Here is a 21,559-nt window from a genome sequence, read left to right on the forward strand (position 1 = left end):
GGATTTCATAAGAGATAAAACTCTTAACGCTTGTGAAGAATTAGTATCTTTCGACGTTGTTTCGCTCTTCACCAAAATCCCAGTTGATCTTGCCGTTAAGGTTGCGGAGGAAAGACTCAGAGAAGATGCTTCCCTGGGACAAAGAACTTCTTTGCCTGTGGAGGATATTATTCATCTGCTGTCTTTTTGTCTCAAAACCACGCAATTTACATATAACGGCACCTACTATCAACAAGTTTTTGGTACAGCGATGGGTTCGCCCGTTTCTGCTGTCATTGCTAACATGGTAATGGAAGACGTGGAACATAGGGCCTTAGCCACTTTACCGGTTAAACCCTTTTTCTGGAAACGATACGTCGGTGATGTTATTTCTGCAGTATCCGGAAATGAAGCGGAGCGCCTCTTGTCGCATTTGAATTTAGTAGAGCCGTCGATCCAATTCACCCTTGAGCGCGAAAAGGATAGACGTTTGCCCTCTCTTGATTTAAATGTGTCCAGAGGGGTTCAGGGTAATTTAGAGACAAGTGTCTACCGTAAACCTACCCACACCGACAAATACCTCGCTTTCGATTCTCACCACCCTATTTGCCATAAAAAGTCTGTAGCCAAAAATTTACTTAGGAGGGCTGACTGCCTACCATCTTCACTCGATTCGAAGGCTGAGGAGAGGAAATATGTTTCCAATGTCCTAAAGGCAAATGGCTATACAAAAACTTTTCTCCGTAACTGCCAAAAACCAGTTGCAAATAGTAACGCTCTTGATGAAAGGGAACCAGCGACTGGTTTTGCCGTTATTCCTTACATACAGGGTGTTACGGAACCCATCAAGAGAATTTTGAATAGCCACAACGTTAAAGTTGCTCAAAAACCTTTTCAGACCTTGGGACATATTTTCGCCAAACCTAAGGATCCTGTCACGAAAGAACAACGAACCGACGCCATTTATTCTATTCCTTGCAATGACTGTGACAACGAATACATCGGACAGACCAAACGTCAGTTTGGTACACGGTTAAAAGAGCACCAAAAAGCGGTTTTTCTTTGCAAAAAGGAAAATTCAGCTTTATCGGAGCGTACATGCCTGACCAGCCATACAATTGGGTGGGATAATTCTAAAATTATCACCACTAATCGGCGTTACCACCAGCGCCTTTGTTTGGAGGCTTGGCATATTAACTCCGACCACGCCCCTTTAAATCGTGACGATGGCGGTTTGCTTCCTGACGCCTATTTACACCTCGTCAGAAAAAAGGTCGCTAATTAGTGATCATATAAAAGGACCTCTTGTTGCAGCGTTTAGATCACCCCTGATGAAGGCACTAGACAGGAGTGTCGAAACGTTGGGTCTATGAATTGTAACTTCTTCAGTTATATTCATTAAATCTGCAAACCAGAGTAGCATCAAACTATATCTGATTGTCCACCTGGTTGCCGTGTGAACTTTAATATATAAGATATAACATTTTACCTTTTTCTATTTTTATCATCCAATCACAGATCGGAGCCATTCCTGTATTTAGTCACTAGTCAAACTTTCCGAGTCCGCCATCTTGTTAGGTGCGCAAGGCATATTGGGTTGTAATGGTTGCTCCGTTCTTTCGTATTTGGAGTTTTCCTAGGGTTTTCCTCAGCAAAATGCCTCATTACATCATTGCGTAGCTCTCGAGGGAAGTAGTCAGGCCAAAACCAAGCAGGATCCCAAGCTTCCCAAAAGACAACAGTTTGCAGTTAACGACGTGCATGGATTCCATGCAATTGAAAGAACATCTCTTCTAAACGATTCGCGTCTGTGTTCGGAACATTACGAGGACCATTGCATCCATGAATCGTACCTACTGGAAGCACGGATAGTTTCGTTTACAGGAGAATGACTAGATATGTAATAACAGAGGCACCGCAACCAGTACACGTAATTAACCCAGAGTACCTTGCGCACCTAACAAGACGACGGAAGCGGGAAGTTCTGACTTGCCGTGGAGGCCGATTTTAAAGGCCGAAAAAAAATTAGCAAGGTTAGAGGAATAATTTTGAGAACCAAATATCTTGTGTTTGATACATTTGAGAGCCTTTTGAGAAATATTTGATTTAAGACTGGAGGTTCCCTTTAAAGGGTCTTTAGCTTCCTTCAAAGCCACCCGTTTCGGGCCACCCCTCCCCAGCCTCAACAGATAATGAAGGTATGCGAAGAGCAAAATACACCATATTTATATAAATTACCATCTTTTGTAACTAAGCGTTCCCCTCTGAATTAGAAGGTCGAAGAAATTTTTGTGCAAAATTTTGCGCCACATGAGAAATAAGTTGTACCGGCCCCTTGACAAACAAAAAAATAGATTAAATCGCAGGCGAGAAACACACGACTACATTTAGTGACATAGGAACCACTGAAAAGAAAAAAGTTGTCATTTTTACATATTAATTTTTATCTTATAATTTTACAATTAATTACAATTTATTAAGTCTCTTGTATACATCTATGTAAGTTAATTAATTTTCACAACATGTAGAATAAATCACTATTTATATATTAAATCTTCACCCCTTAAAATAAGAAGTTTCCAAGAAAAAAGAATTGCGAACGCGCAAGTGTGATCAGCAGTACTGTCACAAGCGAGTCACAAACTGAGAAGAGCCTGTGGATAGGGAAAATTGACTAACCCCAACCAAACTAGTTGCTAAACTCTCTCTTCTTCGGCGGGCCGGGAAGAAGAGTGATCCTGGTAACGAGGTTTCACATACTTTGAGAATAAAGTAAGTTTCCAAACTTCGGTGGAGGCTATCACAAGATAGTTTGCTTTTATCAATGGAGTTGATGATAAGAATTGACCACCAGAAAGACTACGTTCGCTGCACACACAAATGGCTAATTTTCTCATGATTTGTTCTAATCCTTGTGGTAAATCCACTTGAAAAATATGTTATTTGCAAAACAAATTCATATTTTTAACATTGCATAAACGGTCACAGGAAAGACAGACAGCATAAATTTAATTTCCCTCTTTTCAATGGTGCTCCTGTCAACCGTGGTTGCAGATCTCTCTTAATGATAAATCAGTGCTATGAAGAATCCAAGTTTTCGTTTGCTTCTTTGGACAATTCTGAGAAGTTACTCTCCTTGGAGATAGTCCTTGAGCGTGAAGCAAGAGTAGGAAACACAAGTTTCTTCCCAATTAAGGTGTCAAAGAAACGGTCCATCTCTTTGAGTGGAACAGCACTGTGTAGTGTGCGAAGTGGGTTCAATGATTCCACTTTGGTCATTTCTTCATAACACAATGCAACTGAAAGATAATTCAGATTTAACATGTCAGCATGAAAAAAAACTGCAAAAAATATTAACAATACGTTGAATAGTGTCAGTATTCGATCCTTTGTACCTAACCTAAAGATAGGGAGTGGTGGTAGGTCTGACTATTCTTTTTCTCATGATTACCCAAATGTCACAGAAAAATTTAATGTAATGGTACTTTAAAGTTTTCGGTTTTAATGTTTGAGAAGCGCAATGACTAAACGGGTGACATCTATTTTCTGTGATGTACTACACACATCCTCGTTAGGAGAGCTAACTTCAACCTCAAAGCTCGCTCGTATGCGGACTGAGAAATCGTAGAGAGCTTCCCAAAGCACTTAGACCAAAGGAATAGGGTAACAAAGATTTGAGTAAAGTCTAGTGCAAATAAGACCTATAGGGGGCGAATTAAAAGAAAAAAAAACACTTGATGATGCGTAAAAACTATTACAAAATGGAAACGAAAAAAGCACTTACTAGGTGGCTTGTGGCTCTTTGAAGTGCGGTTCGTACAGGGATGGGGCCTTACAACCAAAGCACTCTGTATAGCATAGGTGAGACTTTGTAATGCAAAAATAGCAGAACTTGCCGTTCCTGCAGAAATGATGTTAGTAATTTCACAAACATTAAAATATAAATCGAGGTTTGAAGGATTTGTTGTCTATTTTATTCTGTTTTCTTTGAAAAAGCTCTTAATTTCCGATGATTGACCCTTCAGATCCTAAGAATATCCAGAATGTAATTTCTACTCACAGTAACATTGCTTAATAATAATAACTAAGACCATTTACAAAAAAGGCATGATCAACAGCCAAAGAAGCTTTGATTTTTAAACAAATTCTCCTTGTCAGTAACAAAGGAAATGTAGAGAATATGAATTCTGATGTCAGGGTGTTAAGGTTAAAAGAGGCTGAAAATCTTCATATGTCATCTGGAAGAGAAAGAAAGCGGAAAACCCTGAATATAATTATCAAACAGCTCATCGAAATAATTGGTTTATTCCGGAACCACTGTATAACAAAAGGGCCTTAAACGAAGTGGTATGAGCCGAACCTTAAACTTGAAAAGGGAAAGTAAATAGAGACTACAAAGCAGCGTTCTCGCTCTACGAGCAGTCCCTTCTTAACGGCATAGTCCGTCGCGCGAGTCAATAAAAAAACAAATAACGAAAAAGAAAATTTGTGTTAGCGAGCCGTGCAGACTTTTGGGAATGAGGCACACGAAAAGTAACGTAGTTCTTTTGGTGTGCCTCACGCTCAGAGTTCCGCTCGGCGCGCTGTTATCTACATAATGCTTTTGACCCGAGACAGAAATCGCCCAAAAAGGATCTGCTTGAAGTCTAGTGATAAAATTTAAATAAAAATTCATGAACACGTAAAAAAACTTCTCTTGACCTGAACTTTGTTTACTCGTTGATGTTCTTGATGGAGTAGAAGACTCATCAGCTGGGTCTGAGGGACCATAAAAATAACCTTTACCATCGTCACGCACCAGATCGAAGCTGATCTTTCGCTTGCCTGGGTTCAATACGTCTGGCGGAGGTTTTAAAACGCCTGCAAACCGAAAAACCGTGTGAAATCCGTATTTAATCCAATTGAACAGACTGACAACATAATATCCTCATATCTTTCTCTGTAACGGCAGATATTATTTGAAACATTCATATTAATAGAGGATATTACACTGTGGCGAGAAGATATGAATTTTATGGTCGAGTGGCACGAAAAATATCTCTCTCATCTATACAATAAAAATATTTATTTTACAAATTCAGGATATCACAACGGTATCTGCCTGTCATTACGAACGCGATGGTTCCCTACAACTTCTTTAGCTGCGAGAGATTGGGATTTAGAATCATACTCCGCGGAATGTTCTGTAAAGAAATAAAACGAGTTGTTCCCGTCCATTCAGACAAATGAAATTGCGAGACAATATTCCTTCAATACGTCCAAAGCGACCCAGTCGACGACATTGGTAGTAGTTAAAGGTGTAGATTTAGACGAAATGCATAAACCTTGATAGATGTCTTTTTACGAGGCCGTCAAAACAGGAAAGCAATTTGTTACATATAAAGAAATATATAGAGAAAGACATAATAAATTTAAAGAAACTCTGGTGGTGCGTTGATGGAAGGGGGGGGGGGAGTGTATCACGAGATAATCTTGATTTATCAACTGAGCTGATAATGTGAATTGGCAACCGTATAGAGTTTATGAGGCTGACATTTCGAACTTTATACATTCGTCAGAGAGAGAGAGAGAGTAACTCGAGTATGCACGCTTAGTGCAATTTGGTGTCTGCATGGTTTATTTGCATAAATGAGAAAAAAGAACTAGGACTGCTGACAATGGCTATGCAGCATTAGACGTGGAAGCATCCACTACGATTTTATCGTTACAGAGAACCTAAAGTAATTTTTATGACTTGCTTTTATCATTATGAGGTAGTTTTTGTTTTTGCTTACCAAAACTGTATCTTCTTGCTAAGGGTCTTTCAATGGAAGGTATATAGGACTCATCAAACTTTTGTAGTTGATCTTCGACATGATTGTTGTTTCCTTCCCTGGGTACTAGTTCAAAGCTAGTCGCTCGTTGGCGAGGAACGACGACAGACATGTCTTCTTGAGATAAGACATCCGCAAAATAAACATTACCTTTACATGTAAAACTTGTATTCTGCTGTACTATTTCCTCATAACAAGGAACTGAGTAACCAGTAGATAGGTATCAGTTTGCAATATAGAGAACTTTTCGTAAAAAAAGCGTTGTAAAACCAAAACCAAAGTAATCATAACAACCATCAGGAGAAAAAAAAACCTTTTAGAGACAATAATAACTCAAAGAAAAACCGACCAAACTGACTAAGGAGCGGGAAAACGCGGGGAACCAAGTTGTGATTGGATTTGGTTGGCATCTGATCGGTTGAGAGAGAGGCGCGAGTTTTCTGGACCAATCAAAGAGCGAAGTAAAGAAAAAACACAGAGTCCCAGATTATTTTTGACACCCAATTAAAGATTGCTGTATCGGGTGGATTACTACTGAAGATAAGTCCGCCTATGAGACTGACACACATAACTGCCACAGGTTATGTTTGTCTGTAGCTACTCTTTTTGGATGGAATGTCAGTCTATTGCAGGTCATCCCTCTGCAATTTGTCAGATTTCCCTGACACTTTGGCGGTACCCATTTCATTTTACCTCTGGGTGGAGAAAGACACGCAATGACCCAGCCAAGGCTCGAACCAGAACCCCACAGTTCGAAATTCCCCGCGCCAACCACCAAGCCTTGGAGCATTTTCTAATCACCTCTTACCAATTTAGAAATGACAATGAATACACAAGATTTCGGAAGACAGGCTAGATGGCCTTACCAGAAAATGTTTGAGGTCTTCCACTACTTTCTTCTCCAGTACCACTACCGCTAGTAGCGCCTTCCTCTTCCTTTGGTTGTTCATCAAGGACGTCTTGAGAGTGGGTTAGTTTCATCGGAGCACTTGGCCTCATGGGTAAAGGGTCCTCCATTGCAGGTGTTACTCTTGAGACTTTTTCTGAAGAAATTTCAGTTTCAACAATACTTAAACCTGGTGGAGGGAGGGAGGAGGGGACACAGTAAGTCAATTCCTTTTTTTTTAATTATTGAAGGAAGACCGCAAATTATATAATTCCTAGAATTATACAACGTTTATGCTTTAAAAACGAAGGAAATTGAATATTAATTTTACTTTATCCCAGAAAATGGCGTCATTCCATTGTAGCTTAGAAAAGTCTTTAATAGCATTTTACTTTAATGTTTTAATTCTAACCACTCATAGGTAATTTTTATAGCGGTTTTTGATAATAAGAAATTTTCTCACCAGTGTTACCTCTTCTTCTCGGCAGGCTCAAGAGAGTCCATGATTCATCAGCCCGGTTTAGACAATAATTCAAGTGAACTTCTCCTTCGCGTGGTAGTTCAAAACTGACGCGCTTTCCAGCAACGAATTTGGATTTGTCTGATAAACGTTCTAGAAAGAATGCGAAAAAAAATATTAAAGGATAAAACCTGTTGACATGTCAGGTATAAATTACTCGATAGCCACTCTCCAGATTGAATGATTAACTCAAAAATGATGACAGGAGTCGACTGCGCTGCATTTAAATGACTCGGAAAAGCAAACTTATTTTAAAAAGCTAGGTATGCTATGTATGAGGATGCCTTGCGAGAATATAGTGTCTTTCCTAGGAATACAACTTAGTGAGCCAGCTAGAGACCGTTTCTCGATCGGTTCGTTTTGTTTCCAGTGTTCACATCAGTTCAAGATCAAGTCAATCATAGTTTTTCAATTTTAACGAAAAAAAGTAAAAACCAAGAGAATGAAACCGACTCGAGTGTATTTGAAGATAAGACCTTCTTACATTCTTAGAGCTGTATTCAAAGTTTGGTTTCGGGCCTGTAAATTCACCAGGACCTTGAAAGACCGGGTCCTAAGGCCGGCGTACAGCGTGTTAATCACCAAGCTGCGGACTCTTTCAAACGGAACTCGACACAATTTTTCAAGCTAGGACGAGGAAGTGACAAGCTGATTATCGATTGACTCACCAAAGCTGCGCTGGAAATCTCCACTGCCAACTAAAGAAGGATTGGTACCTTCGCTCGTGCTATCATCAGTGTAATCATCAAGTCCAATCTCAGACCGTGGCGTATCATTTCCGGTGTAAACGCTTTCATCATAAGGCTCAAATGCTTCGATGTCATCCAGGTCTGTGTCAGTTGTTGCAAAACTAAGGACAGAAGTCGTACTGGAGCTCCTGGGGGTACCACTTGTTAAAAACTCTGGATCATCTATAGTCTTAGCACCGGGGCTAAAATGCAGCTCCACATGAAATCGCTTCTCAGACAACAGATCAGCCTTGGGGTCTTCGTACAACAACAGCACAATCTGAGTCATGTAGCTTAGCTCTGGAACTTCTGCTAAGAAGTCTACAGCACTCTGCCACTGATTATCCGGAATTTCCTAGGGTGGGTTTCACATCATGAAGAATATTAACCACACTGACTAATTCACAAAATTACAACAACAAAAAAACAACGGATTCGTTTTATTAGGCTCTCTGAATAGCTTCTTAAACTCTCGAACAGTCACATTAAAAATTAAAAGTAATCGTGACCATGTCGCCGCACACGTTTCCCACACGGCGAGCTGTAAGCTTGTTTTATTTGGAGTGCTGATAGGCTCGTTTTCATTTCATCTTAGCCCTGATTGCAGGGACCGCGCAAAGGGAGGGGCTGCATGTAGGGAGGCTTTAGCCCCCCTACTTTTTGAGAGACATGTCCTAAAGCGTTTGTTCTTAATCAAGCCCTTAATTAGAGTTGCCTTGAACACAGAGTGGAGTAACTAGATGGCGTGCCTTCAGGCTGTCAGAGAAAAGTTACAAAAGTTGAATTACAAATAACCACACATGCCAGTAAGTCACGGTGTACTAAAAGCCAAAACTTTTTAGATTAAGCCCTAACAAAATTGTAAATCAACAGGATACGTGTACTTAAATAAGCTTTGTGTTCGAAAATATTTCAGATTTCTACTTTTGAACGTTTCAATTTTCTTTAACTTATTTTGGGAGACAGCAGTTGTTTCTTATGTTCTCCTTGAACTGAAATAGGCATGAGGTCGGCCAGAATACATCCCCTCGTGCATGCCCGACGTTTGACCGCTGTGTTGAGTGGACTCGTTTGGTACTGCATAAAAGTTGTTGTGACCGTGAGAATTTTGGTCTTAGTTCTTAAGATGTGGAGTAAGCTGCACTAAGAAGAGCCAACACTTTTATAAATATCTTACTTCAAAGAGGTTTCCATATCTTAGGGCATTTACCAACGAGTGTACGTGACTTTCACTAGTAAAGTACAACCTTGTCCGCACGTGACGATTTGGAGCTTCAACACTCTGCATATAGCTATGGAAAAAAGATGACAAAATACCATATTACAAGTTTGTAATAAAACTTAACACAGTGCTTCGCCAATCCTTAACAAAGAATCTTTCAAAGGGTTCTATTTCTCCACTCTGGCACGCACTTTGATAGCGGGTTTTTTGAGAGGGAAGGTAAAATTGGCAATTCTGACGCGAACATGTACAAAGGCCACAAAGTTACAATTATATTTTTAGATCCAGAGTAGAGATTGGCCATTCAGCAAACAAGCATCTAAAGTAAATTGACGAAATCTTAAAGCGCTTACTCAGGATTAAGACGAGTATGGATGTCTGTCTTGTCGGCATGACGCAAATCTCCTCTGATCTTCTTCAACAGCCTCATGCAAACACTTTGGGACACACCCAACTTCTCCTCTTTTGTGATCCCATATTCCTGAAAAAAAAATCTCTATTTGTTAATTGAGAAATGTTAATGTTTAACCCATCAACGCCTTACAGTGACCGCCATCTAGTTTCTCTTTACAGTATCACCTCTGAATCGAACATCAAGGTCATGAGTACTGAGGAAATGATTTATCTCGTACCCAGATCTAATGTATCACTGTGACCGTGAAAAGTCTGGGTACTGCGCTAAGAAATGATCGCTCACTAAAGAGGCTCTTCATTGTTGACCAAATTCTCTTTGTTAATACCACAAGAAATGTACAGGGAAAAGTGTGGAGAATCTACATGTTGATCAGTGTTGGGGCGTAATGGGTCAAGGGTGTTGGGGGCTCCCTCACCGTTAAATGTTTTGTTTTTGTGTTCCGCACATTCTGACTTAATGAATCAAGTTGCCATAAGTCAATTAGTTTTATGACGCAAAATGCCGTTTCAATAGTTATTTCGTGGAAAACTATATAGATCAGTGTCTCTGACATGAAAAATGTTGTATCTTCACATTTCTAAAAGAGTGAAGAAGCTTAGAGAGTGCAATAAGTATCTATTTAGTTGTTTTACTACTCAATGTTGAAGTTTATTTTTGCTGAATGTGTGCTTAAGACGCAAGGTTAGGTTTTTTGAGGTATTCTAAAACCTTCCTAGCCTTGGTGTTTGAAATTTCGCAAAGGAAATGTAATTTTCGTTTAAAAAAAAAAGATTATCCTAAAAAGTTGTTTGATTCGAACCCACCTGAGGAATAACAATATCGGCAAAGGCTTTGGCACACTTGTATAACTCCAAACTATTTTCCAGGTTTAGATCACTAAAATTTCATAGCAATCAAACAGAATAAAAAAACTTAGTTTTTGGAACGGTAGACATCGTAATTATAACAGCGGAGCGGAGCAATTAAAAAAAACTTTAGTTTATAACCAATACCTGTTCTGTTCAAATGATCTAACGAAATTTTCAAACCTGTTATGTTGTACATCATACTTGATACAGTCGTATATGTCTGGTATGAGGCTTATATCAAACTGACCACTTTTAAGCTTGAAATCCTGCAAGAGAGGAATATTGTTCAGCGCGCAAGTTAGGTTACACAAACTTAAATCCAGTCGATATTTTATTTAAAAAAAGTCACCTTTTCTAATTTTGTCCATCTGTGCATCATGAGCTCGAGTGTTTCGCCCTGGTACAAATATGGGTCTTTAAATAAAAAAAAATTGAAATCAATAGAGAAAGACGTGGAATAATCATTTCGTTCTAAATTGCGCAAAAGTTGGATTGAATTGCTCTGTTTCATCCTTCGGAAAATGCCAATTCGGAGCTCATAGGAATTTCGAACCCGAAACTCCATGAAGCACACTCTTTCTCAGAGGGAAAGGTTGCTTGCAACACCGGTACCCTTCTCTGGCTCCCTTAAGTGCGAAGCTTTTGGTTGTTCGGAAAGAGAGGAATGATTCGATAGCCCTAAGAATTTAAACTGTAAGCTAAGAAGGCACAATCATACCTCTTGGATCATAAACTTTCTGATTAATCAACTCCTTTAACTGTCCAGTGAGGCTCTGCACCAACTTGTAAAGTCTTTCACACATTTTGTAGGGATTTTTGATAGCTTTCATGGCATTGATTAGTGATGGATTCTTTGTTGGTGCAAGCTGTCGTAACAAAGTTTCAAAATTAGAAGCGTGTCTTGAGTGCACATCTGAACATCATGGTGGGAAAAATGTGCAAATTGTATAACATGTAGTTTCTTTGGTCCCCTTACAATTTCCTCAGAGTGAAGTCGTTATTATTTCATGAATTGTGAACCAATAAATTTTGAGACTCAGCATTATTCAAACCCCCTCAAAGGACCTTTTAAACATCTTGGAAAATAACATTAACAAGAATGAAACAGAAATAATGACGAATTGCCTGTAAACAATAACGAAACAGACATTTCTCTTTTTTCCCATGCACTCCGTGGTGCCGAAGTGCTAGAAAAAATTATACCATGATGGACCACTGAGGAATACTAGCACTGTAGTTTCAAATCTGGGCCCACTAGTTCAAAGGACGGATAACGCGATCCAGCAGATAAACCGCTGTCTTTCCAGTAGACAAGTGTTAGCAAAAATCATTGCGCTATCCGATTTATTCAATGGATAGAGTTATTTACCCTTCGAAAAACCGGGTCCGGGTCAACAAATTTCTATAAGACAAGTAACACAAGTATCAGCATGCGTCTAGAAATCAAGTCACGAATTTACTCCGTCATGAAAATAAAAAACACACCTTGGCAAAATCTTCTTCTTTGAAATCCTCGTCAGAGTGAAGTAGATCATGAAGTCTGTGCTTGACTCTAAACAAGAAAAATTAACTTGTCTCAGTTAAGGAAGGTATTCCTGAAGCGAGACAGTAAGTCAGTCAAACAGCTATAGAATTTTGCAACTTTTAATCCTCACCGCTAAACTCGTGTATTTTAAATGTTTTCCCGCCACTAAAACGCACCTTTGCTAACTGTTTTCCCGACACTACACAAGCCCGACTGTTTTCTCGCCACTGAACAAGCCTCTATTCATTGTGTTCCTGACACTAAAGGCGTTTGTGTCCACTGGTCTCCCAACCAAAAACTCTGCGTTCTCAAATTACGGTTTAAACTTATGTCCATATTTTGATGTTTTCTCTTTTTTTTATCAACAAATCAAATGCAAAGCTTCTATCCTCTTTCCTGCAAACCTCATTTGCTTTGATTTCCCAGTGACTACTTATTCAATCTTGTTCACGGCCATGTAAATTAGCCTGTTTCAGCAGTTCAGTTTAGCAAACTGAATGAATTAGCATAGCAGACATACAAACAAGCTTCCTGCAATTGCACTTACTTTCCCAGTATTCGAGAAGCGTCACTGGGTGTGTCAAGCATTTCTGTTGTGTTTTTATCGCTTCGTACCAGATGAACCAGCACAGGTGCAAGTTCACCTTCCAGTGCAAGGAATCCCTGCAAATAAACAAAAATCAGTTCCTTAAACTGGTGGTTTTTTAGTCAGTAAATCTCCTTCAATATAAAGTGGTTCCGCCTTTTTCGTTGCTGGTCACAAAGGAACTGATTGTTTGATGATGTTGGCGCATTACTTATAATTGGAGAACAGTTCTAAATACATCAAGAAGATGGTAGATCTTAAATTTCGTCGCACGCTTTTGGAAAACAGACAACATCTTTCTTTATTCGTCTTATTCGATGAGCTCGAAATTTACCGTATTTTCTAATTTATTTCAACAGAAAAGGCTTCGACATTGCTAATCCGAGTAGTTCGCTTTGCTTTGTCGAATGCCACATATGAACTTAGTGTATGTCCATGTGGCTCACATTAGAGTATCTCTGGCTCAGTGAAACAGCATCGGAACGTGGAATCCCAAGATTTGGAGTTACAGTTTTCCTTAAGGGGAACTCCGGTTTTGATTTTGTCTTTACATTGTGACAAATGAAGGGTGTGGAACAAAAGGGATTTAAGAAGAGACTTTATATTAAAGCGATGAACTTAGTGAACTTAACGCGCACACAGCTGGAATATTAAACTTATACAATAGACGGCATTTTATGCTTCCTCAGCCTGGGCAACTGCAAGGATATGTATGTATTGTATATATCTACGATATTTAGACAGAGGACCGGTATAAACAATAACGAGGCCACACCACAACACCGGGAGCTACGTTCCCAGCTCTCTGAGAGAAGTGCGTGGGTTTTTTACGTCCCCAGCTAACCTGAGTACAACAAAGATGCTGAAGACTGGCCCCACAGATTATCGTACTTATCCGAGAAGACTAGAAAGTCTAACCGTTTGCGGATGTCATAGCAAAGGCAGCTCATTTTCCTCAGTGATCTTAAGACCCTGAGAGTTTGCCCGGTCTGGGGCTTGAACCCTCGACCTCCAACACGGCAGTCCGACGTGAGCTAACCAAGTGCGGTATATTTTGTATTACGATCTGAACTTCCGTGGTGGTAGGACCCTGAGAGACAGTAGAGAACTCAATCTCCCGAGAAATAAAACTGCTGTGTGCCAATCCACATTTCAATATACCACTGGAAAGGAATGGAAATACCTTTCCAAAGAACTTCGCACCTGTGAAATGCTGAGAACTTTTCAAATCAAACTTTTTAATTTCGTAATTGGCTTTAGATAAGACTGAACACAAATGTAGTGCTTGGACTCTTTCTCATAATTGTTCTCAATTTTCTCTTTACCATTTTTATCGTCCTCTATATTTTGTATATTGGTCAGCGGTTTACGCCAGCGATTTACCTATAGTTCTCAGATTTAACATCATTACTATTATTATCATTATTTCTATTAGAGGTTTTAGCAAAAAAGTGGATGGCTTTATTTATTTTCATTCGAAAGGTGGCACTGGAATAATCAATAACTTCAAAGAACTGAGGGTAGTATAATGAAATTTTCTGATTAAATTTGCTGTGTTTCTTAAACTGAGCAGCACAGATTCTTGACATTCACGACACAGTAATCAACTTTTTGAACGTAGCTTTTGAATCGTTACCTTTGCAAATGCTGCAGCCGTCATTTGGACTCGTCCCTCATCAGACGCGTAGATCTTCAAGTCATGTCTGTAAGTGCTGTGAAGCCTCAATAAACCACAACCGGGTAATTCCGAGAATTGGCCCTGGCTACTAGGGTACACACTCCTAACAAAAGAAAAAAAAACAAAACAAGAAGAATTAAGCTTACAAGTGAGACTCCCCATTCTGTTCACCATAAAGACAAGACATAAAAGAAAGGACTCTTGTGTGATAATCATGAAAAAAAGAATGTCGATAGACAATTTAACGGTAATGAAAAGTGCGGTTTCAAGAGCAAAAAACCGTGCTAGAATTGTACAGTCGCATGGATGATTTGATTGAACGACGCGCTGTAGGCAGAATGGCAATACAAAAAGACCAAAAGTCAAGGAAGAGAACTCAAAGCAACTACCCAGCATGGTCACCAAAAGCCAAGGAAGATAACTCAAAGCAACTACCCAGCATAGTCACCAAAAGCCAAGGAAGAGAACTCAAAGCAACTACCCAGCATGGTCATCTTACTTTGAGGGAAAGATTCAATTGAGTATCGAAAGTAATCCCTCATCGCTTTGATATTGCTTCACTTCACTCTGTGATTGGTCCAGAAGACTCACACCACCGTCTCAACATATCAGATACAACACCAAAACTAATACTGCTTTGGACACTTGCGTTTTCCAGCATTTCATGCATTTTGTTTAATTTTACATTTTCTAATTATGATGCCAACCATCACTCTGATCTAGTGTTGTCATTACTTTGGATTTAGTTTTTCGGAACTCAACAAAAACCTGCTTCAATGTAATTACTCAATTAACTTAACTTACAATACCTGAAAGCACGACCTAGCTCTTCTGCTTGGTCTTTCCCCATCATGGTCAATTCTCCGCCCCATTTAAGGATCAAGAGCAGAGAATGTTCTTTGTCCACCAGGGCCTCGTTTTCTTTTGTTTCCTTTCTTGTTTCTCTCTCGCCGTTCTTGCATTTAGATTCCCGTACCTCGCTGTCTTTTCTGTCGCGTGGCTTGCCAAGATACTTAAATTGAATTTTTTCGTTGATGCCAGAAAAATTACTATACCTTGGAAAAATCAGTAAATGCCTTTAACAATTTACCAATCAACCAATAAATCAAGTAATTACAGAATTAACATCATGTTTGACTTTGAAAACAAATGGAATGCAATCAAGCAAGCAGCGAATAGTTGATATAGCACTTTTCAAGTGAGCGTCGAAAGTTATCTGGCATTTCAAAACTAAACTTAAACCAAACTTAATTGCCGCATCACTCGAGTTTTCCCAGGCTTGGAGCCGCTAACATGTGTTTACTTACGAGTAGTTTACGCCACCCGCTATCCATTCCGTGATAGCCTGTGAGAAAATTGAGCAGCCTAACAGTTTACAGTTATAAATAAAATAAAATTTAAAAAAAATGTCTTGATTAAGTTTTGGACGACTAATAGTTATATACTAAAACAGTAAGATTACCGTAGAACGCCGCTTATAAGCCAACCCCCCCCCCCCACACACACACGCTTATAAGCCCCTCGGACACAACCCCCCCCCGGGGTTATAAGCCCTCCAGAGACCCATTACGTTAAATTAGCCCAGGGCTTATAAGCAGCAGTTACGGTATTCGCTCCCAATTTCTAAGCATAACTGCTAATTGAGGCTCTGCCCTCGACAGCCAGCAAGCGATAGAGACCTCTTTCTTATAATCTTATGCTTAAGTGGACTAATTTCATGGCACTAAAACAAAGAAAATTTAATATTTAACTTACATTTCAAGTACAGTCTTCAGCTGATAGATTTTATTAGGGTTTTCAAACAATGGCTTTCCTTTCTTGACGTCGGCTTCCAAGTCTCTGGCGATATTTAGTACTTCCTCTAACTGAGTTGGTTTCTTCAACTTCAGCGGCACGACCTTATCAAATCCACCGTACCTCTTAAACAATTCAACAAACCTGCCGGAAAAAGATACAACGCTTGCTAGTATTTAACATTTTGTAACATTCGAAACGTTAGCTTTAGAATCTCTTTACGGTGGCCAATTTACACTATCAACTTATTTTATAAAAACCAAATTATCTTAAAATTTAACCCATGTAATGTACACCCCTTGAGACGGTGTTTCTCTGAACGCAATGAAAACTACTGAATGGTAGGCATTGGTCATTAATTGAATTACTAGGACACTGCGTTATTATTGTGTGATGATTTTACAAAATTAAATTTGGAAATATCCGAGGATAGAGACAATTCGACCTGCAATGACTTGTATTTCATCACGAGTAGAAAAGTTCTAATTTTGCAAACTTTAACAAACAAGACATCAGTGGACTGGGAACAAGATGATCAAAGATTTTCTCACCTCGGATGTCGTACTTCCATCTTCATTTTTTGTTTGGGAGTTCGATCACCATGTCTGATGATGCTCACCACACATCTGAGTTCTAACATAGTGCCTTCCGTAACCTCAGCCTTCCCTATCTCCTCAGGGACTGCGAAATTGTAAGGCTTATACAACTGAGGGGCCAGTGTATGTGCTATCAGGTCAATCAACACTTGAGCAACATCATCGTAGTATTTCTTTGATGTCTTGACAAAACTGAAGCCATTTACGTCACAAACGTATGACTTTCCATGAGTGCGCAAAAAGTCACATCCACAAACAGTTTGCTAAGTGAGAAGAAATAAAAACACCTTATTCCATAGTTTCACTTGTTAGATAACCAGCAGCCCTTCGTGGGCAATATGAAGCGAATCCTGTGTTCTGATTGGCTAACCGAGCAGGCAACATGCTCCGGCCTGTCGGAATAAACAAGTCATTCTTAATTCTTATTAGAGCGAAATCTTTTTGCTCCATAACAAATCCTTCATTGACCAAGCTTGTTCGGTCAAGATGGCTGGATATCGGCTTAATTCTTTTATTTATTTTTTCCCTTTCGCGTTTTTATGGACCGAGACGAAAAGAACTCGGCTAATATTTAGCCATCTTAACCTCACGCGTGGTCAGTAACGCGAATATTTAATACGCGCGGATGTTTTGCGAGCTGCGTTGTATTTTTCCGAGTCCCATACGGGCGAGGAAAATACGCGCAGTGAGTATCATCACAATGAGGATTATCACATCATACCTTAAATATCTTGCAAACTTTGTTCGCCATCTCTTTCTCATATTGGTTAAGAATAACGGGATAACGTATTTCTTTTCCTTCACTGTCTCGTTCAACTTTTCCGTCGAGTGAAGGAGACTTACGTGCCTCAGCATGAGCATACTCTGGGCCCACTGTGTACACCTGAGTCAAAGACAGCACTATATACAATAAGCTGAATTATACACGCTTTTTGATTACAGAAGCATAGATGACGTCACCATTGATAAAAGTTTCTTCTTTATCATATAAAACAGATATATCTCATGTTTCCGTGCGTCTGTTCAGAAATTAGATGCATTTAATAGCTAAAAGATAACGTCAAAATGTAGTAAAAACATCAGTGACACACTCAGCTGCGCCTAGCGTGCCCACGTTTTTGTTCTTACCCCATTTTGACGTCATCTGGAATATCTTTTTTCAACAGACGCAAAGCAACATGGAATTCATTTGTTAAATATTCACGGATTAAACACTGACCAATACTATTTTTACCTTTAAGTCCACTCCATCAGTGACCACAAAGTCCTCGTAGATGTATGAACCTTTTTTCCGCACCGAGCTTTCTGGCGAGTACACGCTGCTTCTGTCCCCGACCTTTCGGAACAATCTCTGGCTCCCGCCACCAATTCTCGAAGGGAAATAGATGTACACATTATGGTCTTCCGCATCGACTGGTTTCTCTACAAAAGGCTTATGGAATATCATGTCACCAATCTGCACTGAATCGTCCAGTTCGACAAATTTCGTGTTGCTGGGATTTCCATCGTCATCTCGTAGCAATATTGCGTGTCTTGGTGTTTCGATACCTGCACTCTCCAGAAGGCTGTACATTGTCGGTCTGCAATGAAGAAAAGGGTTTCTTGGGTTTGATCTTTCTGAAAGTAAATGTTCTTATATAGAACACGTTACTCTGTAGCCTTGTAGTCATACGTAGAGGAGATGCTGAACTCTATGGGTGATTTCGCAGATTTTGTGAACCGCTGACTGAAGTGAATTTGAAATGTCAAGAGAGACTTCTCAAATGAATCCTCTGAGAATAAAAGTTTTGCGCTTGGTTTTATTCAAGGAAGGTTCTTTAGGAGGTTTTTTTAAATAACACTGAGTTTTGAGGTATTGAAATAAGGCTACTGTCAGATCAACTTCTCACAATAACGCCCACAAACACGAAAAATGGAATTCTTAGAAGGGTTTTTTGAGCGAATTTTGACTGGATTGTCTATTTGGCTTTACGTTCTACTTACCTGTCCATTAAAGCATACTGCATTTCCAGATCATTAAGGCTGAAAGGTTTCCTCAGCTTGGTATACTCAATAGCTTTCTCGAGTGGAAATCCACTCGAATAAAATGAAATCAGACAATCACAGATGGGCCATTCTTCCACTGGAACATTCAGGATAATGTCATCAGGAAACACAAAGATGTCCATACAATCAAATGCTGACATTCGACCCAAGATCTCTCGCATGGGTTGGGCTCTTGTCTAAAAGAAAAGAGAAAATTTCAGCATGAAAATCTTTGGATTTTACGCTGTTAATCTTTTGAAATGTTTTGCTGCCTTCCAGGTTCCTCTAAGGAGTTTGTAGCCTCTTCCAGCGAAGCGCGTTAGTACACGGCTAGCGAAAACCGAGGGAGGTTTGTATCAGGTATTTACTGAACGTCTGGAACGCGAGGAAATTTGTAAATTTAGCATTACAACATTTCATTACAGGAAGTTGTGACGGCAACTCACTAAATGTAGTTCGGGAAAACGAGAAATATTGATGCGCCATTCACACCAACACTACATGCTTAGTTAAACTGGCTTTTACTAAATAAAACCAGTAGCAGAAAACTAAAAGACTGAATTTTACACAGAGTTCAAGTGATCAACTTTTATGTTCATTGTGCTAAACTTGAAGTCAGTAAACATCAGTTTAAACAGCTTCTATTAAGAAAATAATTTCAGTATTATTTTGTGTTCAGTCGTCCAATGAAGAGAGATTTTACGTTTTATTATAAATCTTTTTTTTTCTGAGGATCACCTTTTTATTCATGGCGCAGATGCCAATCCTGATCTTAGGTATTTGATCTCCTTCGTTATCCTCGTCCTCATTACTGTCTTGATCTTCTTCAACGTGTCTGTTATAAAGAGATCCGTAAATGCTCCCTCGTTCAAATACTTTACCTTGAGCCACGGACATGATCCTGGTTAGCAAATGCGGTTCTTCCCACACCATTCTATTCCATTTGTTTATGTGACGACTCTGAAATAATTAAATAAAATTACGTAATCAATTTTTATTGATTCTCGAAAGTAGTCCAGGACTGCATTAGTTTTACCTCACTAAGCTAAGGGATTGGTTGGAAAACTCGCGCAAACTCCATAACCGCTGAAATGAAGAACTAAAATATCAATCCAAATTTTTTCTCTAATTATTTAAAACTTACCATCTCTCTTATTCTTTTAATTTATTATTTAGCATTTCGCGCAATCGCTATCATGGTTTCTTATCCAGAATACTTTGGTGGCGTTTAACCTGACGTGACGATTGCGTGACAATATAAACGTGACAAATTTTCTGTCGTTGTTAATTTCATAACATCACAATGCATATTAATGAACTCATATACAAACAGTTTTACTGATACTTACGAAAACATTGAGAGAGCAATCGCGGTCCTTTTTCCAAATGATATACAGATGCGCATCTGATTTTAAACAAGTTCCTAATTTCTCTGTCAGGGCTTCGGAAATATGTATTTGTTGACCAAAAACCAAACACACACAGATAGTTCAAACTCGTGCTAATCCTGTGGACTATGTTTGTCTACAGAAAATAATTTTACTTCCCTAGTTATTGAGTTTATTCCCCTGCAGTAGCGAAAAATATGTCATCGACTAAACAAATCTACAATCACGAGACAGAGAGGTATATAGCATTTACGCAAACCTTGAATATCATATTAAAAGATTTTACAATACCCATGAAACCTTCTGAAGTTCGCAGGCAAAGGTCGTTCCAACCACATGATCTCGTTTCAAGTTTTAGAAATCCGGATTTTTCCTTTTCACTGCCCGTTATCGAACTAACTTAATGCCAGAAGTTGCGTAATCAAAATTTGTCTCGCTTGATGTACGACAATCGCTGATTGACAACAAAATATCGTGTGTTAGGCGGCGAGCATATTTAATACTTGTCAGGAAAGGTGACGAATCGCTCAGAAGAGGGCCACTGTCTAAAATTTTAGATCAAAGCATAATACCTTGGAGATACTAAAGCTGTAAGGCCCCTCATTGGGACCTGATCTTCTGTTTCCTCTCACTTCAAACAAAAAATCACCAAAGAAATTCGGTTGTAAATTCGCTTTGAACAAAGCAACGCGCTAATCCAAAACACAGAGCGAGGGGGTGGGGTCGGGGGTGTGTATGAAGAACTCTCTCTCGCTATAACAGTCAGTGATGCAAGTCTTCAAGCCGGAATATGCTATTTTTGGCTACCCGCGTGGATTTGTAAATTATATTATAAGAATTCACTTGTGTAAAGTAATAAATATCCTCATGCTCTTGTTTCAAGTTTCGCGACGAATATGTTTTGACACTGGTTTCAGTAAATTACGTAGCGCTAAAAGATGTCACATGTATTGTTGTCGATTTCATAGCATTATGTCTCATAGTTGTCTAAGCGAGCTTTTGTCTTGTCACTGCCCATAAAATACACGTGCTTCAGTGCATTCAATAGGAAAGCACCGAGAAAGACGACCTCTTGCCTTACCTTTAAAAGTCATGCTTTGTAACACGGTTGTAAACAAAACTCGAACGCACCACAATGCTCGCGCGATTACTTAATTTAGATTAAATTTGTTTGATTCCTAATGGAAGAGGTTAGCTCTTCTAGCGTCGTAGCAAAGTTTTGAGAACTAAGACCTTTTCAAAGTTTCAGCGCATATCGTTCATGAAACAACAGCTCTCCAGAGCAAACTGGTAGAGCTCTGAATTAGCATCTAGCATACTTAAATAACACGTTTATGCACTAAACATGACCATTCAGACACGAGCAAAGAACACGACAGGACAATCAATAACATTTCTCACTCTGGACGCTAAATATCTGCAAACAGTACATACCCTCCACTAACTGATAATTCGTTCGACGTGATCGAAATAAACGTATCATGATGAAAGGATGCAAACGCCGTTTGCCCTTTCACCTTGTCAATCAGCGTTAGATATCTTGTTCATGCTGTGGT

General features: G+C 39.3%; 1 protein-coding gene across 5 annotated transcripts; it reads right to left on the reverse strand.

Annotated features, from left to right (window-relative positions):
- Window positions 1–2,395: 2,395 nt before the first annotated feature.
- Window positions 2,396–21,552, reverse strand: LOC131772467 (inositol hexakisphosphate and diphosphoinositol-pentakisphosphate kinase 2). 5 transcript variants are annotated; one of them, XM_059088358.2, is made up of 24 exons: window positions 21,438–21,552; window positions 19,354–19,575; window positions 18,574–18,812; window positions 17,825–18,170; window positions 17,312–17,473; window positions 16,546–16,853; window positions 15,956–16,138; window positions 15,010–15,255; window positions 14,159–14,303; window positions 12,484–12,599; window positions 11,897–11,963; window positions 11,130–11,277; window positions 10,761–10,825; window positions 10,592–10,677; window positions 10,367–10,439; window positions 9,502–9,629; window positions 9,104–9,218; window positions 7,867–8,281; window positions 7,151–7,291; window positions 6,659–6,868; window positions 5,754–5,909; window positions 4,681–4,839; window positions 3,764–3,880; window positions 2,396–3,278 (listed from the first exon to the last, which is right to left on the reverse strand). In XM_059088358.2, exons 2-24 carry the CDS (start codon window positions 19,546–19,548, stop codon window positions 3,058–3,060), a joined length of 4,041 nt encoding a protein of 1,346 aa, XP_058944341.2. In that variant the 5' UTR covers window positions 19,549–19,575; window positions 21,438–21,552; the 3' UTR covers window positions 2,396–3,057. The 5 variants fall into 5 exon arrangements, with proteins under 5 accessions (XP_058944341.2, XP_058944342.2, XP_058944340.2 ...); XM_059088359.2 differs by having other exon boundaries at window positions 6,659–6,835; window positions 7,142–7,291; XM_059088357.2 differs by having other exon boundaries at window positions 5,754–5,906; window positions 7,142–7,291.
- Between the last annotated feature and the right edge of the window lie 7 nt (window positions 21,553–21,559).

The sequence above is a fragment of the Pocillopora verrucosa genome, chromosome 1 (assembly GCF_036669915.1).
Source record: "Pocillopora verrucosa isolate sample1 chromosome 1, ASM3666991v2, whole genome shotgun sequence".
NCBI lineage: Eukaryota > Metazoa > Cnidaria > Anthozoa > Scleractinia > Pocilloporidae > Pocillopora > Pocillopora verrucosa.